General features: G+C 46.3%; 2 protein-coding genes across 6 annotated transcripts in view; one reads left to right on the forward strand and one right to left on the reverse strand.

The window, feature by feature from the left end:
* The window catches only part of CERS2 (ceramide synthase 2), a 31,046-nt gene extending 26,678 nt beyond the window's left edge, over positions 1-4,368 (forward strand). For all 3 annotated transcript variants that reach the window (XM_075843748.1, XM_075843749.1, XM_075843750.1), the window contains exons 9-11: positions 2,076-2,182; positions 2,383-2,536; positions 3,318-4,368. In XM_075843748.1, coding sequence (XP_075699863.1) covers positions 2,076-2,182; positions 2,383-2,536; positions 3,318-3,452 — 396 coding nt within the window. In that variant the 3' untranslated portion in view covers positions 3,453-4,368. The remainder of the gene's footprint in view (positions 1-2,075; positions 2,183-2,382; positions 2,537-3,317) is intronic.
* A 2,067-nt stretch (positions 4,369-6,435) lies between these two features.
* The window catches only part of SETDB1 (SET domain bifurcated histone lysine methyltransferase 1), a 42,217-nt gene continuing 26,555 nt past the window's right edge, over positions 6,436-22,097 (reverse strand). For all 3 annotated transcript variants that reach the window (XM_075843744.1, XM_075843747.1, XM_075843746.1), the window contains exons 14-22: positions 21,093-21,209; positions 20,078-20,247; positions 17,717-18,255; positions 13,217-13,245; positions 12,991-13,117; positions 11,657-11,807; positions 9,041-9,255; positions 8,293-8,381; positions 6,436-6,767 (exon numbers count right to left, since the gene is read on the reverse strand). In XM_075843744.1, the coding sequence (XP_075699859.1) occupies positions 6,650-6,767; positions 8,293-8,381; positions 9,041-9,255; positions 11,657-11,807; positions 12,991-13,117; positions 13,217-13,245; positions 17,717-18,255; positions 20,078-20,247; positions 21,093-21,209 (1,555 nt within the window). In that variant the 3' untranslated portion in view covers positions 6,436-6,649. The remainder of the gene's footprint in view (positions 6,768-8,292; positions 8,382-9,040; positions 9,256-11,656; positions 11,808-12,990; positions 13,118-13,216; positions 13,246-17,716; positions 18,256-20,077; positions 20,248-21,092; positions 21,210-22,097) is intronic.

Genomic DNA, 22,097 nt, shown 5'->3' on the forward strand with positions numbered 1-22,097 from the left:
CTGGTATTCAGGAGCGCAGTGGATAGTACTCTCTGGTATTCAGGAGCGCAGTGGATAGTACTCTCTGGTATTCAGGAGCGCAGTGGATAGTACTCTCTGGTATTCAGGAGCGCAGTGGATAGTACTCTCTGGTATTCAGGAGCGCAGTGGATAGTACTCTCTGGTATTCAGGAGCGCAGTGGATAGTACTCTCTGGTATTCAGGAGCGCAGTGGATAGTACTCTCTGGTATTCAGGAGCGCAGTGGATAGTACTCTCTGGTATTCAGGAGCGCAGTGGATAGTACTCTCTGGTATTCAGGAGCGCAGTGGATAGTACTCTCTGGTATTCAGGAGCGCAGTGGATAGTACTCTCTGGTATTCAGGAGCGCAGTGGATAGTACTCTCTGGTATTCGGGAGCGCAGTGGATAGTACTCTCTGGTATTCGGGAGCGCAGTGGATAGTACTCTCTGGTATTCGGGAGCGCAGTGGATAGTACTCTCTGGTATTCGGGAGCGCAGTGGATAGTACTCTCTGGTATTCGGGAGCGCAGTGGATAGTACTCTCTGGTATTCGGGAGCGCAGTGGATAGTACTCTCTGGTATTCGGGAGCGCAGTGGATAGTACTCTCTGGTATTCGGGAGCGCAGTGTATAGTACTATTATATTCGGGAGCGCTCCAGAATAGAAGGGTACTATACACTGCGCTCCGGAGTAGAAGGGTACTATACAGTGTGTATGATACTATTATATTTAGGAGCATAGGGTGTGGCACCATGGAGAATTTTATCTTTGTTTATAGGTGTGGAAATTTTGGAAAAGTGCCGCTCAGATGTCTTTAGCTTCTCAAACTGCAGAAATGGATCGTGCCCGGGAGAAGTCATCATAGATGACCAAAGAAAAGAGAAAAAGAAAGAGTCCAATCTGAGAAGTCGTCACCGGTGAGTCACTAAATGTAAATGTTTATTCTCCTAGTGACAGATCAGTACTATCAATATTTTTTTGTGAAACCACAATTCCCAGCATATCCTTACCATCGTTCTGGCTCTACTGGGAGCTGCAGTTTTATGCTGTACAAACTTATGACGGGTTAAACTGAATTTGCAAATGATCTCTGTATAGAGCTGTGCTTGTGCTGTAATTATGTACTGAGCTTAGTTTTGATGCTTTATATATGTACTGAGCTTGGTTCTGGAGTTATATACATCATAACAACCAAGCTCAATACATATAAACATCACAAAGGAGAAGCTCATAACATATATGCAACTCCATAACCAAGCTCATTACATAAATACAGCACCAGAACCAAGCTTGGTACATATATACAGAACTAAGCTCAGTACATAAATTACAGCACCAAAACAAAGCTCAGTACATATATACACCAGAAAAAGTTTATATATGTACAGAGCTTGGTTCTGATGCTGTATACATGTATGAATTTGTTCTGGTTTATATATGTACTGAGCTTGGTTCTGGGGCTGTATATATGTACTGAGCTTGGTTCCGGGGATATAGATATATCTGTGCATTAGCAGGGAGAGTTGTCGTGGCTTAATGTGCATGCCGCACTGTCCTCCACCCTTCTCACAGTCCACAGCCTAACTAAATGGGCTGAGCACGCTTAGGATATTGAATGTGCGCATATAGGTCTATACGTAATGGGTGAGTTTAATATAATGAGCGTAGGTAGGTATGTACGCTTATGTAATTATATACATAGTGTGGAAATCCACACTAAAATATTCTGGACAGGGAATTTCTTTATTTAGAGTCCGCTTTAATATAGGGTGTATTTGGAATATTGTAATTTTATTATTAGAATCCTTTTCCATGGCGTGATACACCGCGACCCCCAATCTCTCCCCCCCGGCCGCCTTGCATATATCTTTGTCCGCAGTACAGGGAAACTGTTAAAAATGTGTTTCGCACCCCTGGTGGTGACCTTGTCTGGAAAATCTACTAATTCAGTAACACGTGGTCCATATTCACTGCCAGGGTTCCTGGAGTGCCACCAACTATGGCATCCTGGCATTCAGTTCTGCTGATTTGCAGTGGACTCAAATGAGTTATTTTTTTTCCTCCCCTTTTACAGTCTGCAAAGATGTTCAACTACGCCGGCTGGAAGGAGACCTGCAACAACCTGTTTGTGGTGTTCGCTTTCGTCTTCATCATCACGAGAATTATTATCCTTCCATTCTGGTGAGTTGTGGGCGACTACTAGTCGCAATAGGACTTGGTCTTATTCTGCCCTGAGGGTCCTGGTAATCCGGACCCTCCTGAAGACGGCCATAGACATGAGATTGTAAGCCGATCCTGACCACTTGTGCTTGCGCCTCCTTATTTCTTGAGGGGTCGTTTCTTGTCTAGATGCTGTTTTATATTGTTTTTCTTTTCTGCAGGATCTTACATTGTACCTGGGTTTACCCTCTGGAGCTGTACCCAGCTTTCTTTGGTTATTACTTTTTCAATGCCATGCTCTGGGTACTACAGTGTCTGCACATGTTCTGGGCTTACCTCATACTTGGCATGGCCCACAAGTTTCTTACGGGCAAGGTAAGGCAAAAATAAATATATTTTTTTTTTATGGGGATAGGTATTGGGAGTTTACAGGTGGCATTGAAAGACGTGGTTTTAGTTGTACCACACCCTGCCATGAAGCCTCATTATTAATTTTAGTGGAGCTTCTTATTGATTTATGTGGTTAAAACTATTTTTTATTTTTTTTCTCTATGACAAATGTAACACCCCAACCCCTCGGAATGTAAATTACAATAGGACACGCTGGTGATCCATCTGGGAGTGGCACATCCTGAGAGCAGCCTAAGGCCTTGTTCACACAGTGCAGATTTGCTGCAATTTTTCAAGCCAAAACCAGGAATGGAACCTAAACCGAACCGATAAAGGAAGGTCTTATATATAGGTCTGCTCTGCTGGATCCAATTCTGGTTTTGGCTTAATTTGCCATTAATAGGTGGGGGTTAGCAGGACGTCTGCCTAGGATTCACTTAAAATTAGTGTAAGCTTCACATGCCACTGAGAACATTGAGTAGCTGCTTGGAGGCTGTGTTTACCCTGCGGGTACTGTGCCAAGCAGCTGGTTTGGCAGGAGGGTATGCACAGACTCCTTGTGTACAGTAACCGCAAGATTTTGAAATCGTGACTGACGGGTGCGCTACAAAATTAGTACCTGAGGGATGTAGTAAAGGAAAGTGATGGTGAGACACATGGCAGACGATCAGCGGCTTCTTTCTCTATGTGACCAGTTTGATTATAGGGAACAGATCCGCTCTTCTCTTAATGGTGATGTAAACTTGTACTTGGTTTATAATTCCAGCTAGAGCAAGACGAAAGAAGCGACAAAGATGAAACGGACATTCCGGATGAAGATGATGATGAGGAGCCCACCAAGAACGGGGCGGTGTCCAATGGTCATTCAGTGCAGAACAATAACCACCACAAAGCGGATTGACCCAGGAATCGGCCCACGGCTGCTTCACCCGCCATATCCTGAGCAAATAGTACTGGATCCCTTCTCCCTAATCCGCACTATGGAAACCACCTGCCAACATCTCAAGAACCGTCTAAGCGATGGACGGGGATGGCTGGAGTTTCTCCACTGGACAATTTTTAATTGTTGATGGAATTATCTTTTTACCTCAATAAAATAAACTAGAAATCTCGGTAACTTCACCAGAGACATTCAGGACGATTCCCTACAAGTATATGAAGCCTTCTTCTCTATTGACCTGTAAGCCAATAGTGCCTGCTGCTTGGTGGACAGGAATAGGCCCTCCTGGCCCTCTGCCCCAGTGTAGACCAGCGATGTACATTCCAGAGATGACTTTCTTCTCGCATCTCTTTGCAGTCTGGACTGGAGAATGAGAGTTGTATGACCTGGATAAGGACGGTGAAGGTGGTTGTCTTACCCTCCTCATTACAACATTGTCCTGGGTTTTGATACCCATCTCCATGGGTTGAACCACTGTCTGTTGCATGTTCCCTGATGGGTTGGTAGGGATCGCTGCATCTCATAACCTTTGCCTGAAGAACTGAACGTCTGATCGGCCATGTTGGACGCTCTACTATGGTGACAATCATTGCGGATTCTGCACGCGATCACAACCACTGTCTAATTCCTCAATTCTCATTGTCTTATCTCAATAATGGAATAGCAGATGTATTTATTATAGTAGTTTTTGATCTCTTTTGTCGATCAGAGCCAAATGTTTCCAATCTTATTCCCTCCTGATCGGTTATTTTTAGACCTTGGGAATCTTGTTTTCATAATTTTATTACATACCTCCGGTCTGCCTCGTTACAGTGGCGGCCATTTTTCCAGTGAACTAAAATTGTGATGTAATAAAAACTTAAGCCCTCAAAAAAGATCTCCATGTCTTACATGATCTGTGACAAATATAGGCGTGGTATTGCAAAGGAGCTGCATGCCCATTATGCATATCCTAAAACTGTTTCAACAAGGGCTCTGGCTTGACCTGAGATGCTTTTATTGTAAAGTTGTTCAAATCAAAAGTTGTCCAATACGGTGTGGATTTATCTTATAGGGATCAGAGCGCCATCACCCCTGTATAGACCGATTTCATGTTCATGCCTGCAGCCACCACTAGAGGGAGCTTGCCGTTCGACATTGAACGCTATAATAGACAATAGGGCAGACTTACACATTGGGCCTGGCAGTTCTAAAATGCACCAAGTTTATTATATCGGTGCCGCTCTGGCAGTCTGTGTCAAAGTCAAATCTAGCTTTGTCAAACTTTGGTGTAAACTCAGGACTCCCACCGATCAGCTGTTTTGAAGGGGGTGCAGTGCTCGGAAGAGTGTGGTTTCCCCTTCAATTCTTCTTGCTCACTGAATATTCAACTCCAGCCAATCAGCGATTGCCTGCCTATCCGGAGGATTAGCCATCAATTTGTACTATGGGAACCCAGCATTAAAAGGGTGTTCCAGCAAATAAAGAGTTTGCTTGTATTTTAAGCTGAAATCACGGAACGCAACCTAAACAGAATATATGAAGGAAGGTCTTGGAGGTTCGCTCTTCTGGATCCAATTCTGGTTTAATGTGCACTGTGGGAACCCACCCAGCCTAAGGCCCCCTACTCGCTGCAGAAGCCACTCCATGCAGATGAATGGAACAGATTCTCAATCACACTTTTTGTATAATTTAGAGTTTTATACTGTTTTCTGTATCAATTCTGCACAATTTTTAGGATCTCTGCTTGTCGTTCAGTAGGAACATTCAATGGATAATATTCTGTCCATGGTCATGTGATGGACACGGGTGCAGCGTTCGTTACACTATATCAGAGCTGTGTCTTCTAACCATCCCAGCACCATAGGCAAAAATGTATCCACTGGACGTAAACCATGAACATTCTTACTGAAATAACCACAACCGGAGATACGTAAAACCCTGAGGAATTACTACAAAGTGTTCTACACAAAAAAAAAAAAAAAAAAAAAAATTGTTGGAAAATCATACAACTTTCAATCTGAGGAAAGAGGCTGAACTTTAACTAAAAAGGTCTTGGCCAAAGGGCCTGTCCACATCAGCGTTGGGGTTCCGTCGGGTGAACCCCGCAACTGAAAGTCAAACAAACCAGTTTCCGTCACCATCAATGGTGACTGAAACATTGCTAATGGTTTCCGTTCGTCACCATTCTGGCAGGTTTCCGTTTTAACGACAATCAATAGCGGAAGAGTCTGCGCTATTGATTCTGTCGGAAAAATGGAAACCTTCCAGAATGGTGATGAATGGAAACGGAAGCTGGTTTCAGTTTGACACTCCGTTGCGGGGGGTCATTCGATGGAAACCGCCGACTGAAAGCCAACGCTGATGTGAACAGGCCCTTAGGCAAGTTCACACAGGTGTATTCCTTACAGCTGCTAGGGGATCCGCAGCCCACCTGGGTATAATGATGCAAACCGCATATAAACGCGAGCAGAAGTGGACTGGTATTACGTATGTGACCCTTAATAGTGGCTCCACTTTCAGGAGTGAAAACAATTGACACACAAGCTCGTCCTATAAGATACTATATAAAGGAGACTGTACATATATATTTCACATGACGCCTTGCTGAGCACTCCTCCGCCTCTAGGGGGTGCAACGTCTCTTTTGCAGAGGTGAGTAGAGCTGATACCCCTAACAGAGGAAGGCCAGTGCTGCGGAGGAAGGAGATGTTCCCGGATGCAGCTTCCTAATATCCACCCTGTGCCGATTCTATTCCCCTGAAGCGATTATTGGTCCGCTATAATCTGTGGGGGTCTCAGCAGTAAGAAATACAGTATTACACAGTTTACATTGAAGTCTGTAATGCATGGAGCCCTCCAAAGCAAGAGGTTTTTTGTAGCTTGGGGATTGGGGTTGTCGCCTATCCTTGATTCCATGTGGATGAGCCCTGACACTTGGCCTGTTCTGCGCACTCCAGACTAGCTAGGATTAAATTCTAGCTTTTATTATTTGGACATGAAAAAAAAAAAAAATTATACCAAACATAACTCTACAAATAAAAAGACTAAGAAGTTCCTCTCCTCAGCAAAAACAGGGCACAGTTCTGATTGTGGGGGGTGGGGTAACACTTATGTGAAAGCCTGTGACGTGGAGAGTTCAGTTTTCAGCACCAGGATCGGATATTTGGCAAAATGGATTTACAGCAGACGGCCCCTGCACTCCGTAGATCCACAGCAACACAGAAGTTTCTTGCCCTCCACGCTGCCCACCTCGTAGTTATAATCCCAGGTCAGCTCAGTGCCCGCTCGTATCCTCCTGCCAGAGCACAAATCACACGTTATGTATTTCAGAGCAGCGGACTAGATTTACAAGCGCACACTGCAATGACTGGTGCCGTATCTTCAGATGTAGCAGAGCTCAGTAAGGGTATGTGCACACACACTAATTACGTCCGTAATTGACGGACGTATTTCGGCCACAAGTCCCGGACCGAACACAGTGCAGGGAGCCGGGCTCCTAGCATCATACTTATGTACGATGCTAGGAGTCCCTGCCTCGCTGCAGGACAACTGTCCCGTACTGTAATCATGTTTTCAGTACGGGACAGTAGTTCCACGGAGAGGCAGGGACTCCTAGCGTCGTACATAAGTATGATGCTAGGAGCCCGGCTCCCTGCACTGTGTTCGGTCCGGGACTTGTGGCCGAAATACGTCCGTCAATTACGGACGTAATTAGTGTGTGTGCACATACCCTAAATGTTAGGTTTCGAAGCACACACGTGCTACTAAGGCCACTTACCACCTAGTGAGCCACGTCACCTGCTAAGTATTCAGACAAGTCCTATTAAATGTCACCAGAGGGAAGGTGCGAGCGTACAGTAAAGGACCCCACTATGTGCCGCCTAGTGCAGGACACGGAGTCCGAGGTGTTCTTTATATACCTGGCTCTTGCATCTCCCACTCAGGCCCTGCACCAGGAATAACACCATCCGTTAAATTACGGGACAACTACACAAACAAAGCGCCCATTAATGAGCCGGTGGTGTATCTAATATACGTTACATTGGTGACCGGTTTCCTTAAATCCCAAAAATATCAATGAACAAACAATATATATTCTGTAACAGACGTGTTCTAGGGGTATCCCCCATCTTCAAAAATGGATGGCATAGCCTGTTCATATGACAAAGGTCTTATCAGCGCAGGTCCCAGAGGTGAGACCCGCATCTATCTACTAGACAGGGGTCCCCCAACCTCACTTCCTCTGGTGAGGTGGCCGACGGATCAGCTTCAACTGCTTCCATAATTCTCTGCCTAGATGCAGCAGCCGCCTCACCAGGTGACCCCTATGCAGGCGATAGATGTGGCACCCAAACCTATCATACATTTTTTTCATATCCTGTGGATATGCCATAAATGTCTAAAATGGGAAGATCCCTTTAATTTCCCAAGACTGGGTGTGGATCTACTTGAAAAGGGAACAAATCTCTGCGTGTAATATAGGGGGACTAGATGTGCCCAAGAGAACAGTTAAAGGGATTGTTATCCCCTAACCACAGGGTAAGTGATAACAAATTGATCAGTGGGGGATCTGACCACTGGGGGCCCCCCGATCAGAAGAATGGAGTTCCTTTCAATGAATGGAGCAGAAGGGCGAGCACACGCACTGCCACTTCATTCACGGTCTATGGCACTGCCGGATAGCGGTGTACAGCGCTCGGCTATCTCCGGCAGTGCCATAGAGAGTGAATGGAGCGGCAGGGCGTGGTTAGGGGATAACATTTAAGCAGCTCGGTGTCAGATCACAACACATGCCTATAGATGATAAGCAGATTACTTACTTGCTGGCGAAGAAAGCCACCCAGGGGAAGCGCAGGTCATGAGTATCCACAAACACGTTCTGGACAAACAGGTTAGGACTGCAGCTGTGCTGAAATGGGACACAAAGTGCTGGATAAGTCCTCAGTGGCGGTATCGTAACAGGTGTAGGACAGAGACTAGAGAGGAGCGCGTTTCCTATATTGGAGCTGTATAAGACAATGGAGGCGAAATTCAGCCTCCATGGCCTTATATGCGGCTACACAATATTTTTACTGCAGGCGTCCAACGTACATCATTTTCTCCTATATTAAACGGGGGAGTAGACAAAACCTCTACACTAGGTCTCCAAATACATGGCATGATGGGGGATGTCGTTTTAGAAAAGATTAAGAGCTGCAAGTTGGAGACCACTGCGCTACACAATGCGACTGGTTACATCTTAGAAGTCGTCCTATTGGTGTCCCCAAATCTCCCCCACCACCTAAGCAAACTAGGCATATATATATATGAGTCCGCAGAGATGAAGGGGTCCTGACATAAACTGACTATTAGCGTCCATTAGTAATCCTCATCTAAAATATTAAGGAATTGCATGAATAGAAGTAGCAGCGTCCTGGTAATGGGGGGAGGGGTAGCGATGGGGGAACGCAAATTCCATTCACGGGACAGTTCATGCTCTTGTGTTGCAGGTCACATATATATATATAATTATACAATCCTAGCACTAAAATCAGAGCGTATCACATTTGTAGCCTATCAGCATCTTACGTTTAAGTATCGACCCAAGTTTCCTTCCAATTTGGCGTCAATGATGTAACAGGATTCCTCTCCATCATAAAACTGACGGGTCGTCCTACGCCCGAGTACCCCCTCCATCCCTTCACGGGACGTCATGTTAGGCTTTACTGTCATGCCGTAAGTGGATTTCAAGGCGAATCCGCGGGTGGATTTTACCGCCACTTGTCTCTTCACCACCGGCCCGCCTGGACAAACGAGAGGACAACAGGAATTAGAGGTCTCCAAAAGCAATATCAGCATTTATGGGGTTAAACTTTAAAGGGTTGGACAGCTTAACGGAAAATGGAGGGGAGTCCCGGCCACTCCTATACACATAGATATACGTATACATTCATTAACCATTTCACTGCCAGGACCATTTTCACACATTTGACAAACACAAATATAACCTTAAAGTGGACTTGTTACCTCTCCTGGCATGTATTCCCCAAAGAGACTACAATTCTGGAACCTTTTCCTTAAAACTCTACATTGTGACGTTCCTCTGTTATTCCTCCTAGAAATGTATGAATAAATCGACAACTGGGTGTTACCATTCCCCTTGTCAAAGGGACGCGTCCCCAGTCTGACTCTGAGGGTAAGGCCACACGGAGCGGCCCTGACACTGTCGAAACGCGTCAAATACCTTGTTAAGGGGTATTCCGGTTACATTCGCTTGCTCTGCTGTAAGTACCACAGAAACGTTAACGAAGTATCGGGATTGTGAATAGACATCCCGTCCTGGCTGGAAGGAATGTCTATTCACTGTCTAAACACTTCAGTAACGTTAATATGTCAGTATAAGACAGCACATAATGAACAACCCAGTGTCACCATGCGCTGACTAAATGAATGGGGAGGAGTGCATTACGCTGATTGGTCACTGATTGGTCAGCGTCATACACTCCTCTATACAACGCCCACTTGGTCTAAAGTAAAAACACACCCAAATTGGGCATTAAGAAACGAATTCGCATAAAGCTAAAATCGCTCATAAAGTGGTGAAAACAGATCGTTTTTCGAAATAAAAAGCATTACTGTCACCTACATTACAGCGCCCATCTCCTTATGTAGGAGGCAGGGCACTTATAATGTGGTGACAGAGTCTCTTTAACATGTAAGGTGTCCCTGACAGCACAAATCATCTCTAACATAGTGGCTCCCACTTTGAATCAGAGCAAAATACTAGAGGATTTCCGAGGGAAGTCAGACTGATCCTGTAGAGGAAGAAAGAGAAACCCAAAAAAGATCGGGACCTGTCGCGTGCTCTTCTAGGCCTCTTACGTGATCTGGACCGCTATCTGGGATGGGAGGCGTTCCAGAGACTCGGCCACAGTTTGAGAGAGTCTGGAAAGGTCTCCTAAGGTTTGTGTGAAGGACAATGCCCAGCCAGGGGGCCACATTCTGCAACAGTGCAGTATCCTGGGGGGCCTCTTCTAGTTAGACAAGTCAGTGGAAGGGGAGCCCTCTTGAAAAAATTACCCCCTAGAGGAAAACAGCTTACTGAGCAGTCCTACCGGACTCCTGGGGCTGTGTCATGTCAGACAGAGGCTTAGGAGTCCGGAGGGGCAGACCGTGATAGGCCATGGGAGAAGGACGGACATGAGGGGAAAAAAACACCTCACTGGAAAGCCCGCTCCGTAGAGAGATACTACCCAATAGAAAGCCAGCACTGGGAATGCCAGGACCCACTCCCGCAGCAGCCAGCACAGCGGCCGATAGGCTGAGGAGAAACGAAAGCTATGTGGGCGGGGAAACCTCCAGAGAGACCTGCGGTCTAGTCCTGGGAATAGCCGGGTACTAAGTTGGAATGTTACCCCGGCATCATGGTCCGCTGAACTGAAAAGGGAGTACTGGCCCAGCATGAAACCCCACCGACGGCCCGCAAAGTGCTGACCGCGGTGATGGTGAGCGACTTAGGCCTCCCCTGCAGCATAGAAAAAGAGGCCATGCTTTACCAGGGAAAAATTAGAAACATAGGACCAGGGGGAAGGGGTCTGGGCAGTGCTAATGCTACCCCTCATACTCTCCAACGTCTTCAGGTGCTCGCACGCTCACCCCTTTGGTAACCTTTCACATATAGTGGGGGGGGGGGGGGTACCAGCATAAGAATGTGTGACCGAATGTGGAGGAAGCGCAGTGCAGATGTCTGCAAGGTTAACTAGTTTGTCATGCCAGACTGAATCTAACACTCTTCCTACTACCTACTGTCAACCTCCTAGTGGCAAGGACCTAACCCATGGTGCGGTGTCCCCCAACGACAAACAAAAAAATTATTTTCCCATTAAGTACATGGGTGCGTTGTCCCTCGATGACACAACCAGGAATGCACTTACTGTACCGGCTCGTAGGAGGCTCCTGAGGATCAATATGAAGCCCCCGATGCAAGAGAGCAGGTGAGAACACTTGTGTCGCCCGCACCAGCGCTTACCCCGGGGAACTTCATCAGCGATCAGGAAAATCCTCTTAATCCAGCACAGGGACTATTCTCGTCAGATGTAAAGACGATCGGCTATTCCCAACTTTCACATCCTGAGGCTTCATTCCACGTGTCTATAAACCGCTCCACATCATTGATGGCGGCACGACACCAGACAGACAGTCTACCTGTGTTGGGGGTGACGTTCTTCTTGTCCTCATCTACTTCAGAGCCGGATGAGATGGTCTGGATGTCATCGCTATCGTTGGCGTTTGTCTGGGCAGCGGGTTTCTTACTTCCGACCTCACTCTCCGAGCTGCTGGATAATGTCAGGACCTCCTGAAGGACAGAAATAAAAATCAGCGTGAGGGAGAAGATCTATATGGGAATGATTGAGCAGGATAACCCCCTGACTGGGCATTTGATATGAGATTGTCAAAACCTCACATCCCCTCTAACCTGTCATACCCCATTCCGTAAAAGACACGGTAAATGGTGTCATTGCGCTGCATATACAAACTTGGGGCCGGTTCACATCTGCGTTGGGACCTACGTTACAAATCAGTCTGAAAATACCGGACACAATAGCGTAAAGTGCCGCACTATTGTTTCCAGTAAAACCACAGACACCATTACGGAAACCTGACACAACCCGCAACGGAAACACAGACGTAGGTGTGAACGGGACCTAGCGCATTAAGACGTGCATGCACGTCATAGCAATGGGGAAAGAATATGTGGCGAGCTCACGGGCTGAGATCGTGCCATATGCTGCCGACATCCGTTGTATATTACAGCTGACACCACGCTCCAAATCCAAGATCAGAAATCACTCCGATCCGAGCTTAGAAGCCGCGGGGTGCCAATACATTGTCATGGCAGCCGGGTCTGCCATGTTAGTACCCCGCAGGGCCCTATAGGAGACTGATTGAGCGCATGTTTAACCCCCACTGAAAATGGCGTTAAGAAAAACCCCACAAACACCAAAATCACGGATTCCCCCCCAAAAAAAATGAAAGAAAAAGTGGTCAAAAAGTCCATAGTACCGCAAAATGATACCCATAAATACTACAGCTCACCCGGCGACAAACAAGACCTCTCACCGCTCCATTGATGGAAAGATTAAAATAAGTTAGGACTTTTTTTTTTTCCTAGCAAAGTTATTTTATAAAAATAGCAAAAAACAAAAACAAAAAAGAAGATATAACTTTGGGATCACGGTAAACTATGAACGGAAGGCGAACGGTATAAAATCAAAACCCGAAAAACAATGGACGAATTGCTATTTTTTCCTCCATTCCATCCCACAGAATATAATTTTTCCACGCCACGTTTTTCAGTACATTCTATGGCGCCATTACTCGTCTTGCCAAAAATAAGCCCATGTCTAGGTCGAAAGATAAATAAAAACAGGGAGGCTCCTGGAAGGCGGGAAGCAAAAAAACAGAAATGAAAAAATAAAATAAAAAATGGCCTAGTCCTTAAGGGGTTAATGTGCCCGCGTGTGACCTGCGTTGCTTACATTATTAGTCGGTGTGTTGGACTGGCGCCTGTTCTGGTGCAGAGAGGTTTTGCTGACTGGTCTCCGGATACCATGAGGGTGCGCTGGGTTTGGGTTGTAACCGTATACTCTGTTACTTTCCCCCGGCCTACGGACCAAAGAAATTGTGTAAGAAGAATAGGATGCCAAATATAAGTAACATCACCCTCCATATGTGTGACCGGTAGGCGCCGTCATCTGTACTTACCCAGAAGGCTTGCCAGCTTCATCGGTGTCCTGTGCGGAAACACAAAGTAATGTTAAGAATGGCAAAGTACACAGCAAGACTGAAATATAATGTATATATAGCACAGCACATCCACCCTGTAATGTATAGAAGACCAATGACCCTTCACGGAGGAGATGTATAGGTGTGTGTGTGTGTGTGTGTGTGTGTGTGTGTGTGTGTGTGTGTGTGTGTGTGTGTGTGTGTGTGTGTGTGTGTGTGTAAATAAAAAGCGGAAGTGGACGGCATAAATATAAAACTATAGATGCAGTAACATACAGTATCATTAGGGGGCGCTGAGTTTTCAGCTCATTCAGACACAGCATAAACAATGATCAGAGATGAAGACTTTGCCCCACTGAACAATACGATATCCCTGCAAGTCTAATGTGGTCTATACCCAGTGTCTGAGAGCACTGCGCCAGGTCTAGGGGGCAACTATGGGAAATTTGTAATAGCTCACAGCCCTCTATATGTATGCACTCCGAAATCACACTATGGGGGAACCTTTCACTGCCCTAATATACTATGGATAGTGACCCTTTTATAAAAGATATACATATCTGTACTTCGGACAGGAGAGCGGACAGCTCCTCTATACTACACCACACAGGAGAGCTGACAGCTCCTCTATACTACACCACACAGGAGAGCCGACAGCTCCTCTATACAACACCACACAGGAGAGCCGACAGCTCCTCTATACAACACCACACAGGAGAGCCGACAGCTCCTCTATACTACACCACACAGGAGAGCTGACAGCTCCTCTATACTACACCACACAGGAGAACGGACAGCTCCTCTATACTACACCACACAGGAGAACGGACAGCTCCTCTATACTACACCACACAGGAGAGCTCCTCTATACTACACCACACAGGAGAGCTGACAGCTCCTCTATACTACACCACACAGGAGAGCTGACAGCTCCTCTATACTACACCACACAGGAGAGCTGACAGCTCCTCTATACTACACCACACAGGAGAACTGACAGCTCCTCTATACTACACCACACAGGAGAACTGACAGCTCCTCTATACTACACCACACAGGAGAGCTCCTCTATAATACACCACACAGGAGAACTGACAGCTCCTCTATACTACACCACACAGGAGAGCTGACAGCTCCTCTATACTACACCACACAGGAGAGCTGAAAGCTCCTCTATACTACACCACACAGGAGAACTGACAGCTCCTCTATACTACACCACACAGGAGAGCACCTCTATACTACACCACACAGGAGAGCTGACAGCTCCTCTATACTACACCACACAGGAGAGCTGACAGCTCCTCTATACTACACCACACAGGAGAGCTGACAGCTCCTCTATACTACACCACACAGGAGAGCTGACAGCTCCTCTATACTACACCACAGGACAGCTGACAGCTCCTCTATACTACACCAAACAGGAGAACTGACAGCTCCTCTATACTACACCACACAGGAGAACTGACAGCTCCTCTATACTACACCACACAGGAGAGCTCCTCTATACTACACCACACAGGACAGCTGACAGCTCCTCTATACTACACCACACAGGAGAGCTGACAGCTCCTCTATACTACACCACACAGGAGAGCTGACAGCTCCTCTATACTACACCACACAGGAGAGCTGACAGCTCCTCTATACTACACCACACAGGAGAGCTGACAGCTCCTCTATACTACACCACACAGGAGAGCTGACAGCTCCTCTATACTACACCAGACAGGAGAGCTCCTCTATACTACACCACACAGGAGAGCTCCTCTATACTACACCACACAGGAGAGCTCCTCTATACTACACCACACAGGAGAACTGAGAGCTCCTCTATACTACACCACACAGGAGAACTGAGAGCTCCTCTATACTACACCACACAGGAGTGCTGACAGCTGCTCTATACAAAACCACATAGGAGAGCTGACAGCTCCTCTATACTACACCTCACAGGAGAGCTGACAGCTCCTCTATACTACACCTCACAGGAGAGCCGACAGCTCCTCTATACTGCACCAGACAGGAGAGCCGACAGCTCCTCTATACTACACCACACAGAAGAACCGACAGCTCCTCTATACTACACCACACAGGAGAACCGACAGCTCCTCTATACTACACCACACAGAAGAACCGACAGCTCCTCTATACTACACCACACAGGAGAACCGACAGCTCCTCTATACTACACCACACAGAAGAACCGACAGCTCCTCTATACTACACCACACAGGAGAACCGACAGCTCCTCTATACTACACCACACAGGAGAACCGACAGCTCCTCTATACTACACCACACAGGAGAGCTGACAGCTCCTCTATACTACACCACACAGGAGAGCTGACAGCTCCTCTATACTACACCACACAGGAGAGCTGACAGCTCCTCTATACTACACCACACAGGAGAGCTCCTCTATACTACACCACACAGGAGAACTGAGAGCTCCTCTATACTACACCACACAGGAGAACTGAGAGCTCCTCTATACTACACCACACAGGAGTGCTGACAGCTGCTCTATACAAAACCACACAGGAGAGCTGACAGCTCCTCTATACTACACCTCACAGGAGAGCTGACAGCTCCTCTATACTACACCTCACAGGAGAGCTGACAGCTCCTCTATACTACACCAGACAGGAGAGCCGACAGCTCCTCTATACTGCACCACACAGGAGAGCCGACAGCTCCTCTATACTGCACCAAACAGGAGAGCCGACCGCTCCTCTATACTACACCACACAGAAGAACCGACAGCTCCTCTATACTACACCACACAGGAGAACCGACAGCTCCTCTATACTACACCACACAGGAGAGCTGACAGCTCCTCTATACTACACCACACAGGAGAGCTGACAGCTCCTCTATACTACACCACACAGGAGAGCTCCTCTATACTACACCACACAGGAGAGCTGACAGATCCTCTATACTACACCACACAGGAGAGCTGACAGCTCCTCTATACTACACCACACAGGAGAGCCGACAGCTCCTCTATACTACACCACACAGGAGAGCCGACAGCTCCTCTATACTACACCACACAGGAGAGCCGACAGCACCTCTATACTACACCACACAGGAGAGCCGACAGCTCCTCTATACTACACCACACAGGAGAGCCGACAGCTCCTCTATACTACACCACACAGGAGAGCCGACAGCTCCTCTATACTACACCTCACAGGAGAGCTGACAGCTCCTCTATACTACACCTCACAGGAGAGCTGACAGCTCCTCTATACTACACCACACAGGAGAGCTGACAGCTCCTCTATACTACACCACACAGGAGAGCCGACAGCTCCTCTATACTACAAACAGGAGAGCCGACCGCTCCTCTATACTACACCACACAGAAGAACCGACAGCTCCTCTATACTACACCACACAGGAGAACCGACAGCTCCTCTATACTACACCACACAGGAGAACCGACAGCTCCTCTATACTACACCACACAGGAGAACTGACAGCTCCTCTATACTACACCACACAGGAGAGCTGACACCTCCTCTATACTACACCACACAGGACAGCTCCTCTATGCTACACCACACAGGAGAGCTGATAGCTCCTCTATACTACACCACACAGGGGAGCTGACAGGTCTTTAGTGTAGTAGAGCTCTCTTGCACTGGCTTCCCCCTCTGTGTTCGGGTACGGATACTATGGACTAGAGTCAGGTGAAACGACTGGCTCCTCTCTAGTTATGACCTTAGTACTTAGTTAATTGTTCACATTTTTAACCTGTACAAAAGGACTAAAATCGGACTGAACAACACTTGTCAGTATTTACATTCTTAGATAAGGACCTCTGTGTGTCAATGCAAATCAAATCCCTTGCATTTATATAGTATTATCTGATTTCTGGAATTAGATTTTTTTTCCACCAAGAGAACAACTGATTGAAATACTGTGGCATTCTGCAGTTGTAATAAAATGGGTAGCATGATCATAGACCCTAGTGGCAAGTGATGGGCTCCAAAGTCCGTTCTAGATGGGTTTTTTCTTCTGCTGGACTGTCAGGAACTGTTGTATTAGGGGCCATTATTTCAGAGATTGGGCCCACTGGAGGATCCTATAGTGGGCCAGTCTGGCCCTGGCTGCTTAGAAAGACTAGGGTCATAAGATAAAATTTGACAAAGGCATCATCATGGATATTTGTATGGTCGCCCTAATGCCTGGGTTTTCTACATGTACTTTACAGCTTGGAGGACCTGGCATGTCTGTGTATTCATTTCAATGTCCACTGCAGGGGATAATATCTGATTGCGGGGCAGGGGATTCAACAGCGATATAAACACGGCAATGAAGTTGCAGCACAGAAGCAACAAAGTGACTGATGCCCAGTTCCTCCAGTATACAACTTTCAATCAAATGAAAATGCCTGGCGGCTATGGACTGCAAAGTCGAGGCAGTTTTGACATGAGGCCTCACACAACAACAGATCCTCCTCACCTTCCCGTGTTCCTCCTTCTTTTGTAGCTTCTCCGCATCAGATGCTTCTGCCAGCTTGAGTGACGACCTGCTATCAGAGTCCAAAAATGTCTCTGACATAGTGTTCGAGCTCAGCCAAGAAGCCACCTTATTTTTGGAGGTCTCTTCCGGCAGCTTGCAGTCCGTGTTCTCCTCCTGGCTGGTTTGTCTGACTAAAGCAGAGTCCTTAGAGGCGGTCTCTGAATTTCCATTCTCCTTTTGCCCCCTGGTTTGCCGGCGTGTGGCGTAACTCCGCCACACGGAGCTGGTGGTAATGTCCTCGTTCTTTCCAAAGTTATCATCCGAGCTGTCCTCGTTGGACTCCTCCTGGTCATCACTAGCAGTGCGTTCTTCTTCGTGATCCTTGATGTCTACCCCGCTGCTCTCAGAAGACGACTTGACGTCACTTTCGTAACCCTCTTTAAAGTTCTCCACACTCTCAATGTGGTCCAAGTTAGCAAAGTATTCATCGCCCATCTCTAGACCTTCCTTGTCTGCAAAGTCATCGGTCAGGATTTTACCTGAATTAAAACAGATTGGGTGAGTGACAGTGGACTCCAACCAAACCCTTCAAGGCATAATATCTGATTGGTGGGGGTCTGACCCCTGGAACCCCTATCAATCACTAGAACGTGCTTACCTTGCAGTCTCAGTGACCCCCATATGAATGGAGCGGTACTGCGCACGCTCTGCCACCGCTCCATTAATTTCTATGGGGGCTGTCGAAGAAAGCGATCGTGGGCCCCAAAGAAATGAATGGAGTGGAGGCCGAGTATGCACAATATCGCTCCATGTGGATAGGTGATAAATATGGATTACGATAAAACCTCTTTAAAAGTGGAACCCCAGTGGAAATTATTTTTTGAGATGTCATAGATACATGCAAGAAGATCAGATTGGTAAAGTTGGTGATTGGAGAATTCTTGGACCAGCTTTGATTTCAAGAATGAAAGACCTTATGGCCCTTTGGTACCGTTCAGAGATTTTTTTCGCATTTCTAGCAGTGTTTTTTGCCCGTGGCTATTGAATCTAACGCAAAAACCGGCCCCCAAAAAAAAACGCTCTACACGTGTCCGTGTCAAAATCAGCACGAAAAAAAACTCAGTGTGAACCGACCCTTACTGAAAAAGTGATGCTACATTCTGCGCAACAGGCCACTCATATTAATGGCATAGCGCTTAGAATCGTTTCGTCAGATTTCCAATATCCGAAAACTCTGAGCAGTAACGAAGAGCCATAAGGTCTTCAATTCTGTAAATCCGTGGTGGTACGAGACCACAGACACCAATAAGATCTTCTCACATATACCTACGAGACATGAGAAGATCATATTGACCGGATTACCTCTGGAACACACCAAGGCATGACGGGGTGGCGTACAACACAGGGATTCATATATCGCCCAAGTGAATCCCTGTGTCATCCTGCACGTCCTCTGGGCATAACACATTTTTAGTAATTTTTACATTATCGTTTAATTTATCAACATTTTTATTTTGTTAAAAATACAGAAAAAAGCAGTTCCGCTGCAGTCCACATTTTTTTACAGCATACGCCGATCATCATAAATGACGCTACAAATTTATCATGCAGGTTGTGACAATACCAAACATGTATAAAGTATTTCATGTTTTGGGGCTTCTAGCTTCTAAGTTAAGTAATTGTAAAAAATGTGCATTTGTGTTTATTTTTTCTCTGTTAATTTTTTTATTTATTTTTTTGTAAATCCCATAGGGGGATTTTATATTTAGATTTTGTAACTATAATGTACTTGCATATATCTATGTACTGATAGTACACAGGCAGTTGTTAGGGCATTCCTTAGTATGCCCTAACAACGGGAAATATGGTCAGACAGTCCTGGGGTCCTTCAATGGACCCTGGGTTGTCTGGTCATACAAAGAACGGTCCTCGATCGCAACGTGACACAATCAGCTTTGATCTCGGCATTTAAGGGGATACCGGCGGAGATGAGAGGTTTCTCTTATCTCCGCCATTAGAGCGGGGCTGCAGCTGTGTACAATTGTTACCCCGATCCGGATTGCGCGCACACACACGTTCGATCAGCATGGACGTCTATGCGCGTCACGATGCGGCAAAGTCCAGCCTAGACGTCATGTGTCGGCAACAGGTTAATTGAGAATTCACGTGACATAAGTCTACCGAGTAAACGAAAAAAAAAAAAACGTACGGCAGCTTAGCAGACCTTCCTGGTATGGCGACATTATGACCACTCTAATCTGTGACGGTCAATGCCAAGATGGTGTCAAGCAATCAAGTGCAACATAGTATAACACCATGACGCGGAATATATAACACAGACAGTGAGCCTATATTTCCTACCTGCATATATACATACGAAGGAACCTTTGGCTATATCGTCAAGACAGCGAATCCCCCAGCCCTTGTTCTGGGTTTTGAAGAGCTGGAGACGCACTTGGAGGCCGTGCTGTACCAGGCGATTCGTGCACATAACGTGGTTACATTTACATCTCCTGTTGCATTCGTAGACCCTGTAATGGAGAACAAACATTAACATGGGAACAATAACCCTATTAACACTAGAACCCTCCAATGAACACATCAGAAGACCACTACAATAAATGGGCTTCATTCCGGCCTCCATATGAATGGTCCATGTGAGAGCCGTATGTGTGTGTGTGTATATATATATATCTGGCTAGAATTGATATACGATCCCAAAAAAAAAAGGTTTCTATGCGATCCTCCGATGGGATCTGTACCTATATTTGGTACACAGCATACAACCCTGACAAGGACCATCCATAAGTGTGAATACAGCCGTTTCCTAGTTTATCCTCACACCCGCTTGATTGTAGGGACCATCTCGACTGCATGAAAAACAAAGAAAAAAGTCAGTCTAGTAACATCTAATTCCGCGCCACGGACAGATCTATGATTACTGAGGCCTTGACCACAAGAGCGGCGCTCTCGGATTTGGAAGGGGTAATCCAAAACGACATAACCCCTTTCATAAATAAATGAAACACAGCCATGACTGGTAAGAGGATTCTGTGGGCGTTGAGATATGAAGAGGCCGGTGATGGGTGAGGTGCATTGCTGCCAGAGCATGCTGGGAGTTGTAGTTTCAGCACAACTGGAGAGCGCTGCCCTACACCATCAGAACTAGAAGATCATGTAGAATTCCCATAGGCCAGAGATTAGTGGCAGACTAGCAGATCCTGGATTAAAGGACCTTTATCGTACAACCCTAGACAATTGGCAATTCCTCTTTTACTTTGAAATTGATAAATGCCACAACCAGAATTAACCCCGGCTCATCCGGGAGGACAGAAGTGAACTGGTAGTGACCTCCGGCATGGTTCACAATCCTTACCCAGTAGGAAGACATTCCTCCAGTCTCTTGTGAGTGTAACCTGCCGCGGTGTTCGCTTGGGCCCCGGGTGTGCAGCGAGTGGCATCAATTGACAGCTGATGACAAGCACATTTGGACCTAAAATACAAAATATATATTTTAATGTAAACTGTTCCAGGCCTAAGTGAAGCATCACCTACCATCCAAGCGCAGCTGTCACCGGAGAACGTTTCGTAATATGAAACGCTACGCAAAATACTATAGCCTACCCCAAAAGCAAGACTTAAAGGGGTTTTCACACTAAGCACATTTGTGTATGATCATTGGGACCCCACATCGATCACTAGAACAGAGGTCCCAGCCCCCGTTCCTCTTCACTGCATGATCGCTGAGTAGGATTTGGATTGAATGCAGCTGCAGCGCACAATGTCTATGGGGCCGACGGAAACAGTCGAGTGCAGTGGTCGGCTGTTTTCGCCGGCCACAAAGACATTGAATGGAGCGGAAGAGCACAAGTTCGACCGCCACTCCATGTGAAATCCTCACTGCGATCGTGCAGTGATCGCCGGGTGCCGATGGTCGTCATGGCAGCCTGTGGGCCTAATGAAGGCCTCCAGTTCTGCCATCTTTGTACTCCTTTGAGCCCTGCATATATCATGCAAGCGATCCAATGATCACTGGTTCAAGTGCCCTAGGGGGACTAATAAAAAAAGGAAAAAAAAACTATTAGTGTAATTTTTAATGTTACAAAAAAATATATATTAAAAGTAAAAATAACACAACCTTTTTCCCATTTGTTCCCTAAAGCAATATTAAAAAAATAAAAGTTAACATAACTGGTAAATCCGCATCCGGAAAAGTCAGAACTATCACATTATAGCTTTATTTAACATAAAAGAAAACATAAATTTGGTATCGCCGTAATGGTAACAACCCGTAGAATAAAGTGAACGTGTAGTTTTTACCATAGGCTGGACGCCGTAAATACAAAACCCCCAAAAAACCGGTGTAATTGCTGTCCATGAC

Source organism: Rhinoderma darwinii, chromosome 12 (assembly GCF_050947455.1).
Source record: "Rhinoderma darwinii isolate aRhiDar2 chromosome 12, aRhiDar2.hap1, whole genome shotgun sequence".
Lineage (NCBI taxonomy): Eukaryota > Metazoa > Chordata > Amphibia > Anura > Rhinodermatidae > Rhinoderma > Rhinoderma darwinii.